This window comes from Alosa alosa, unplaced genomic scaffold, assembly GCF_017589495.1.
Source record: "Alosa alosa isolate M-15738 ecotype Scorff River unplaced genomic scaffold, AALO_Geno_1.1 AALO_1.0_unplaced_2, whole genome shotgun sequence".
NCBI classification, from domain to species: Eukaryota; Metazoa; Chordata; class Actinopteri; order Clupeiformes; family Clupeidae; genus Alosa; species Alosa alosa.
In genome coordinates, this window is record NW_025962321.1 from 1,212,834 (window position 1) to 1,223,231 (window position 10,398).

Here is a 10,398-nt window from a genome sequence, read left to right on the forward strand (position 1 = left end):
TTTGGTTTAAGAATTTCTCATTATCATGCTGGTTTAAATTCTAAACAAAGAATTAAAGTATAGGAAGATTGATAGAATGATCTAATAAAAATAATAGTAGCTACTGTAGCTTTTGGTATGGGAATAAATAAACCTAATGTAAGATATGTAATTCATTATTCATTACCTAAAAGTGCAGAAAGTTATTATCAAGAAGCAGGAAGAGCTGGTAGAGATGGAAAATTTTCTTATTGTATTTTATATTATGCTAGAAAAGATAAAAGAAAAATAGAATATCTTATTAATATGAATAAAAAACAAGGACATAATATACAAAAAGATAAAAATTTAACTAATATAGAAAGACAAAGATTACAAAAAATAATTAATTATTGTGAAAATGATATCGATTGTAGAAGAGTTTCTTTATTAGAATATTTTGGTGAAAAATTTAATAAAGAAAATTGTAATTAGTCTTGTGATAATTGTAAAAGAAGACTAGATAATAAAAATTTAAATATTAAAAATTTAAATATTTCTAATATAGCAAAAGATATAGTTTCAATTATAAAAGAAATAAAGAAAATCGATGTTAATAAAAAAATGCCAGAATCTTTATTATATAATATTTATAGAGGCAATAAAGTAGAAGAATATTCAAATTTAAAATCTTATGGTATAGGGAATAAAAGTAAAATTTATTCTTCAAAATTTACAAGAATATTACATATAATGCTAGAAAAGAAAATATTATATGAAATAATAAAAGTAAATCCTTATGGTGGTCAAATTGTTTACTATAATTGAGGTCTTAATTCAGATAATATTCCTGATAATTTAGAATTATAGTTTCTAGAAGATAATTCAATTACTAATTCATATGAAATCGATAATGAAACAGATAATAATTTATTTAAAGAATTATTAGATGAAAGAACTAAAATACATGAACAAAATAATATTTTACCTGATCATATAATCAGTATGGAAGATATTCTAGACTTATCAAATATTAACTTAAATATTAAAAAATTTGAAGAAAAATTAGAAGGTATAGGAAAAAAAAGATGATAGAAATATGGAAAATTATTTAAAGATAAAATTAAAAATTATACTAAAAAATATAAAAAATATAAAAAATAATTTAATTTAATATCTTTTATCTTTTAATTTTAATATTTATATATGGAATATTTTATATAAAATATTAAATTCGCAAATTTAAACACAAATATAAAAAATAATGAAATTGATATTGATATAGATATACTGATTATACACTTACATAATCCACATAAAATCTGATACTTCACAAACTGATGAAGATACTCCTTTATCAAAAGATACTGATGATATTTTATTAGATTCAATTAATACTATTTCAAATTTTTTTGGATGAAGTCTAAACGATAAAGAAAAAAATGAAGATCAAAAAGATAAAGAAGATAAAAATGAAGATCATCATCAAAAAGATAAAGAAGATAAAGTCCTCTTTCCAAATGACCAACCAAAAGATGATCATAAAATACTTTCTAAAACAGCATTATATTATGATATGATGAATTCATATAATCAAGCAGAAGATATACAAAATCAAAATAGTATAAACATGGATATTGTATTAGGAAAAATTGAAAATTTTAGTATAGAAATGAAAAAATATATGGATCTAAAAATAAAATCATTAGATAAATGAAATAAAAATAATACAATCGATTATAATAAAAACTATATTATCACAATAACAAGTTTAGTATTAAATGCAGCTATTTTTATTTTAGTTGTTTTGTTTTTCACATGTTATACAACATCGTAAATAAATAAATATTATATATTTTTAAAAAAATTCACAAATTTAAAATATATGATAAAAAATATATATTTAATATTGATATTATTCAATTATACATATACTACAATAGATAATAATCAAATAATGTATCTAATAAATGAATTTATTCCAACTATAAATCTTTTAAAATCTCATATAAAACATAATAATGAAAAAATTAAAAAATATATAGATCTACTAGATAAAAAACAAGAACTACTAAATAAAAAATATATGGAACTAATAGAAAATGAAGAAAAGAAAATCGGTTATTCCATAATCTTCATATATTATATTCTAATAGTATTTAGTATAATCCTAATAGCCTTCATAGCCCTAATAGGTATCTATATGACCTTATGTAAATGTAGTTATAATAATTAATTAATTAAATCTCTTCTCCTTAAATCACAAAAAAATGAATTAATTAAATTTTAACCCTAATGAAAAAATTGACATTGATATTACCTATACTATTCATACACTACATAAATTCAAATAATCAAAAAGAATTAGATGATCTTAATAAAAAACTAAAAACTCTCACTAATGATATCCAAAAATTGAAAAATAAATTTGATCTAACTCTAAAAGAATTAAATGATTATAAAAAAAGTCATTCTAATAATAATGATAATAAAGATAATATCTCTATTAATGCTCATATTGTAACCATAGATAAAACTAAAAAAATTGAAATTGAAAAACAAGATACTTCAAAAATAATAACATATTATATAATGATATCCATATTAATTATTTTCGTCATTTATTTAGCTTATATATCATACGTATGAATAGAACCCTCTCTAAAAAATGATGATGATAAAATAAAGAAAGAAGAAATAAAAACTGTAAATCAAAAAATTTAATTAATTAAATTTTAACACTAATGAAAAAATTGACATTGATATTATATATACTATTCATACACTACATAAACTCAAATAATCAAAATCAATTAAATAATCTATACCAACAATTGACTAATATCTCTAAAGAAATTCAAGAATTAAAAAAGAATTTTGATTTTACTTCTGAAAAATTAAATCAATCCATAATTCGTGAAGAAAGAGATAATATCGCTATCTCAAATCAATATCTCATAAATAAAAATAAAAATAAAATAGATGATCATCCTTTTAAAATAGCCTATTTCTATATCATACTCCTAGTAATAATAATATCTACCCTATTTATAACAATAACATATTGCTATATAAATGGTCATCAACATACTAATCATATTAATGAAATAAAATAGAAAAAAAATTAATTAAATTTCTATCTTCCTAATTCTTGCCTTATCATTTAATACTTTAATATTATATTTCTTTGCCTACTCTATTATATCTATTCTCTTTCTTGCTGATACTGTACTCCCTATCTATGCAGCATATATCCTATTTAACATTATCATAGACTCTAAATCCTTCTTATTTCTAACTATAAATATCTTAAATCCATTCCTTAATACTCCCCTATACTTCTTCTCTGTTCCATATCCTATTCCCGGCATCTTTTTATGCCCCTTAACCTTTCTTCTCATCTTATTATCTATTCCCTATGGCTTTCTTCATCTCATATCTAACTTAATATGCCTATGACTTGCTGTTCTACTAAACTATATTCTACATTTTCTAATCTTACTTGCTCCTTTTATTTTTGATTTTATCATAAATTTAAATATTTCTTATATAAATAAAAATAAAACACTAAAGAATTAAAAATAATGTCTAATTATAAATTCATTAAAAATAATGTTCTAAACCTTATTGACTCCGTTAACCTAACAATATTCGATAAAATTTATTTTCTTAAAAAAATTGCTAATGAAGTTGATAATGATAACTGATTGTATAATCCATTAAATTAATTAAATATATAATTTTTAAAATATTCCCATAAATTAATTAATTATGTAAAGGGACAAATTTTTTGCATCAAAGTTTTCTTCTTAGGCTTCTTTGCTATTACTGCTAAATCTAACGCTTTCGTAAATATCTCTTTAATTCCTGTTCCTTTTAAAGCAGAACATTCATAAAACCCATCAGCTTTAATCTAATTACACAATGCTTGCCCCTACTCCGTTGTTATTAATGTTTCTCCTGTCGAATTATCTTCTCTCATATCTGCTTTTGTTGCTATTAATAATATCGGTACCTAAATTTTCTTCTTACTCTAAAAATGACTTCTTAACTCCGGAATTCACTTAAATTCTACATTATCATAAGATGGCATATTATTAATAGCATAACATATTATAAAACAATCTGTATTTGCATATGATAAAGATCTTAACCTATCATAATCTTCCTATCCTGCTGTATCCCATAAACCTAAATTATATGCTGTTCCTGATGAATGTGTAATATTCATAGCATAATTATCAAATATTGTAGGTAAATATTCTACTGGAAATATATTATTTGTATAGGTCATTAATAAGCAGGTTTTTCCTACTGCTCCATCCCCTATTACAACTACTTTAACAATATTTGTTGTTCTATCTTCTGCCATATATTAAAATATTAATTATTGTGTTGTTGTTACATAAATTTAAAATTTATTAATATTTATTTTTTCTCCAAATAATTATTTTAATTATTTATATTCCCGGATTAAAATTTAAATTTTAACTTTGATTTTATCCTTCCTATTTAATAGATATTTTAACCTAACACAAAAAAATATTATATATATTATATGCAAGAAAAAGAAAGAATAAGGTCTAGGACCATTGATCCTTATTTAAACATAATACATTATAAAGCTCCTAATGTTGAACCTATGAAATCTCCTATTATTAATGATGATATTGTTAATACTTGATTACTAGAATCAAATGAAGAAAATAATAATAAATATAAATAGAGATTTCTAAATATTATAAATAATAATCCTAACTATGAAAAACAATATAGTGAAGTTAAAAAACGATCTTTAAGTTCTTATAGTCTCTTTATAGGTGGTAGACTTTTTAATGCAATTAATAATTAACTAATTTCTTTGTATATATTATAATTAGTTAACTCTAAAATTTATTTAATTATTTCTTTATAAGAATAAATGATTTAAATTCTGAATATAATACTCTATATTTATTATATAAATTCTTATTATATTCAAAAATTATCTTTTGTTTTTTAATATTTTCTATTGTATCTTTTATATCTAACTATATCATATCCATATACTATTTTGTTACCATTAATTTTTCTTTCTATCTTCTTCTATAATTTCTTGCACTTATTCTATTTGCTTTCTTTCTCTTTTCATATAATTCTTGTTCTTCATTATTATAGTTCATTATAAAGATAATAATTACTATTAATATTAATTAATTATTTGAAATAATTTTTAAATATTCGATCTAACTTTTCATATTTAATTTTAATCTATGGATATTTTTTAAAATCAAAAAAATAATAAAATAAAAAAAATTCAAATATTTTATTAATAAGTTTATAATTAATTTGTATATTAAAATATTTTCTTATTTTTGACATAAAAAATAATTTATTTTTTGTTTTCAAAAAATTAAATGTTAAATAAATTGTACTATATGCTATATCTATCTATTTATAATTTAATATTTCTATTTCTAATAAAAAAATTTCTAATAAAAAATTTGATATATATTTTATAGTATTTATTTCTTGTATAATACAATAATCTTTTATTGTAGAAAGCATAAGAGATAAAAATTGTAAAGTTGTAATACAAATAGAAATATTAAATTTTAATACTAATAATATATCTAATTCTTTTTCTATTATTAATTTTTTATTTATTTTATTATTTGAAATTTCTAAAATTTCATCTAGAGTAGAAGGAAAAATATCTTCATATTTAGTAGATAAAAAGAGACAAGTAATAATAATTAAATATAAATCAAGATTATTTTTAGTATTATTTTTTCACAAATAAAAATCAAAAATTTTAATAGTTAAAAATAAAGTTTCTTGTTTTAATTTTAACTAAGTATGAATATTAAATATTCAAATAATTAATTTTTTTCTTAATTTTTTATTAATTAAATATTTTATTTTTATATTAAGATTATTTTCATATAGTAATAATGAATCTATAATTAATTTTTGATATATTTTTGTATTTTCATTAGTATTAGTTATATCTTTTAGAATTATTCTTTTTTTATATTTGTGTTTCATGAAGATATATTTTTAAAAAATATTAAAATTTTCAAATTAATTTTTTCTTTTCTTTTTTTTCTTCAAAATTATTATTTCCGAAACTTACTCTTTTTCTTCATATGGTATGACTATATTGTCATAAAACTTTTTGTTTTTTTAATAAAGTTTTTGTAGGGGAAGAAATATTAGTATTAGGAGGAAATGATTTTTTTATATTTTTTAATTTTTTTAAATTAAAATTTTCATCTTCTAATTTTTTAATTTTATTTTTTAAAATATTTATTTCATCAAAATTATTTTCGGAATTTTTTAATTTTATTTCTTTTAAAGATTGGGAAAAGTTAAGAGTACATTTAGTTTCATTAAAATTATTTTCTTCTATGTTTATATTACAATAGAACAAAATATAAGTTTTATTTTTTTGAGAAAAAATATCTTTTAAAATATGAGTTAATTTATTATCTCTAAAATTAATATAAGAATTTTTATTTTGTAATTGTTTAATTATATTAGCTAAAGCTGAGAGACTTTTATTTATATATTTAGTTTGATTTAATTTATTATTTTCAACTAAACTTTTATTAATTCTTTCACAGCCTGCAAGATCTATTACTATATAGGAGGAAACAATTTTTTCATCAAATATTAAAGTAATAAAAGATAAAAGATGAGAACGACTAGAGTGAGTATTCATATTAGTTGATTCAACAACTCTTTTATTTTTTATGAAATTATAAATATTTTCAAAATGAGAAAATGAATTGATAATAAGAGAAGTTAAACCATCTACATATATAGATTGATCATATTTCATTTTTATTTCAAGTTTCTAATTTTTGTTTAAAAGATCGATTAATTTATCATCATATAGTTCTAAAAAAGATATTTTAATTTTATAATTTTTATTATTTATTTCATTTAATAATATTTTAATACTTTCATTTAAAATATATTCAATAGTATAAGTTTTACCTGAACCAGTTTGACCATAAGCGAAGATGCAAGTATTATGAAAAGAGAAAAGTTGTTTAATATAAATTTTAATATCAGAGAATAAAGATTTATTATTAATATTTGAAAGATAAATTTTATTAAAAAAATATTTTTGAAAATCTAAATAAAAAATATTATTTTTTAAAATTTGAAAATTTATAGTTTTATCATTAGTTGGTTTTAGTCTAAGAAATACTTTAATATTAGGTTCTAATAATAGTATTTGATTTATCAAGTTAATATTTTCATTAATTATAATTTTTATATTATTTTTTAACTTAATATTTTCAGAAATTAAAGAATTAAATTTTAAAAATAATTGATTTAAATTATTTGACATAATATTTTTAATATTATTAAAGGAATTATTATAATTAAGAATTTCAAATTTAATATTTTTATAAATATTTTTTAAACCCATCTGTTAGTGTTTATGTTTATATTAAAAAATAAAAAGGAATATATTTAGATTTAGAAATTAAATGATTATAATTTAATTTATAAGAATAAAATTTTAAATTATTCATTTTTGTAAGAAAAGGAGAAATAATTTTTTTATTATTTAAAGAGATGACAGCGATGATTATATTAAGATTAGATTTAAGATAATATATAGTATAAGAAGATTTTTCTATTATATGGACAATATTATAACAAATAGTGAGGGGAGAAATTTCTTTATTAATTAATAATTTTAAATTAACAGATTTAATTAAAAAATAAGATTTTAATTTTTTTAATTTATATTTGTATAGGAATAAAGAGTTAAAATGAACAGGATAATAATTAATATTATAATTTATTTTTAAAACAAATAAATTATTTTCAATTTTATTATTATTGAGTTTATAGCAATATAATTTAATATTTTTATAATTTAATATTTTATATTGAAAAAGATATAAATTCATTTTTGATATTTTTAAATTTAAGTAAATGGAAAATAGAGAAATTAAGATATGTGAATCATGAAGCACTATGGGACACAAGAGACCAATAACAGATATAAAGTTTAATAAAGAAGGAGATATGATGTTCAGTAGTTGTATGGATGGAAAGATTTACTCATCTATGTTTAATGAGGAGAAGGGAGTTATGGAAATATATAAAGAATATCATGATAGTCAATTTAAATCAGCGATAAAGTCTATAGATATAAATGAAGAAGAAGATGAATTATTAACATGTGATTTTTAGAATTTTTATATATCAGATATTTAGACAGGGAAATTAAAATATATGGTAAGTCCAGCATCATTAAATGATAAATTAATGTCAATTTGTTATGGTAAAGACAATAATATAATTTGTAATATTTTATCAGAAAATAATAAGGAATCATATATAGTTATATATAGAAAAATTAATGAAAATTATGAGAAAGTATTTTCTACTATGATAGATGAACATATTGTATCTATGTTTAATATAGAGAATGGAAATAATTTAATATATGGATCACCTGTATCAGGATGTATATATGAGTATGATATAGAGAAGAAGATTGAGAAAGAATTATATTTTTTATAGGATATAAGAAATGTAAAAAGTATAAGAAAATTTCCATTACTTTATGAAAATAATAATACTTATGTAGTAGCATGTGGAAAAAGTAATTGTGCAATAGTTATAGATTGTAGAATACATATGTTAGTTAGAAGATTTGAAAGTAAGAATATAGTTAATGATGTTTGTTTAAGTAGTAAATTAGATTTTTGTTATGTTGGAGGAGGATAGGATGCTAGAAAAGTAGCTAGTAGTAATTTAGATAAGAATTTTGATTTATATATATTTGATGCATATAGTTAGAAATTAGTTAGTAGTATAGATGGAGGACATATAGGACCTATTAAAGTATTTTCTAGTAGTAATTATAATTATTATAAGTAGAATGAAAATAAGGAATTAATATGTAGTGGAGGAGAAGATGGAAAGATAATATATTATGATATGACATTTTAATATAGAAATTGAACATTGTACATATATTACAGTTAATATAGATATGAAAATATAGATATGTTATTATTATGGAATACTTGTTAAAATATTTTAAAATTATATTTAGTTAGTTAGAGTTATTATTTCTTTGAATAGTTTGAACAATTTTATCTTTATAGAAGTTATAATGTTTCATGAGAATTTCGACTCTTTTTTGCATATATTCAGAGATTTTTCCACTTTTTCTTTCTTCTTTTAGTTCATTTTCAAGAAGAAGTTTTTGTTTTTTAAGGATATCAGTGATAGAATCTGGATTAACTTCTATAATTTCACCATTACAGACAATTTCATCTAGAATATAATGGATTCAATCTAAATTAAAGATGATATCATATTCTGTTACATTATTAAAGAAGTTATCTAAAATATTTATATATAAGGAGAAGAATTGTAGAGTTAGAAGTTCATTATCATCATTTGATTGTACAGAAACTAGATAGAGACTACTATATTTTTTATAGACTATTTTATCATTATTATATCATTCTATAATATTTGCATCAGTTGTTAGTTTAGAGATAAGAACGTCAATTATATCATATAATAATTTTTTTTGTTCTTCTTTAGAGTAATATTCAAAAAATTTTGCAAGTCTTATTTTTCCATGTCTATTTATGATCAAAAAATATTTTATCATATTTTATTTCTTTGTGTTAATTTAAAAATAATTTTATAAAAAAAGAAAATTATTTAAAAAAAATATAAGTAAAATTTAATTAAAAAAATTATTTTTTCTATTTTTTCATTTCAGCTTCTAATATTTTTTTATTTTCTTGCTAATAATCAAAAGAGCAGTTATGATCTATTGGAGTTCTATGATAAGAACAAAAGACTTTATTGCATTTGCAAAATAATCTCATACCTGGTCTTATTTTCATATTACAGGTATGGCATCTGTCATTAATTATTTTTTCTATTTTTTCAACAGAAGTTGTAGTTTTTTCTATTAATTTTATTTGATCATCTGATTTATCTATGGTTTCTTTTCTAGATATCTATTTTTTATAACAGACAGAGCAGTATCCTTGATAATAAGGAGATGCAAAGAAGGAACAATTTTTTTCTTTACATAAGGTGTACTAACTAATATTAGAAATAGGGGATGACTTCTATGTCTAAGAAGACAACTAGTTTGAAGAGCTTGAATTACTTTCTTCACCCATAATTATTTTTTTTATTTGTGTTAAGAATATATAAATATTATATATAATAATATAACACAAAGAATTTAAGAATATTCTAAGAAAATATATATAAAAATTTAATATTTGTAATTAATAAATTTTATGAATTCATTTATACCTAGAATAAAATTTAGATCTAAATAATTATTTTTAATATATATATGAGCAAAATCAATTCAATAAATATTATGCGAATTATTATTAAATTGAATTATTAAAATGGATGAAGAAAAAATTTCAAAAATTTTAAATT

General features: G+C 19.1%; 1 protein-coding gene and 1 pseudogene across 1 annotated transcript; both read right to left on the reverse strand.

Moving 5' to 3' along the window:
- Window positions 1-3,727: 3,727 nt before the first annotated feature.
- LOC125290197 lies at window positions 3,728-4,330 on the reverse strand (annotated as a pseudogene).
- Window positions 4,331-4,631: 301 nt separating this feature from the next.
- LOC125290198 (kinesin-like protein KIN-14J) lies at window positions 4,632-6,973 on the reverse strand (the record flags this gene model as incomplete). The annotated part of the gene is made up of 3 exons (XM_048237125.1): window positions 4,632-4,645; window positions 6,361-6,579; window positions 6,904-6,973. Coding segments are annotated over 3 exons (303 nt in total), but the record flags the coding sequence as incomplete, so codon positions are not given.
- Between the last annotated feature and the right edge of the window lie 3,425 nt (window positions 6,974-10,398).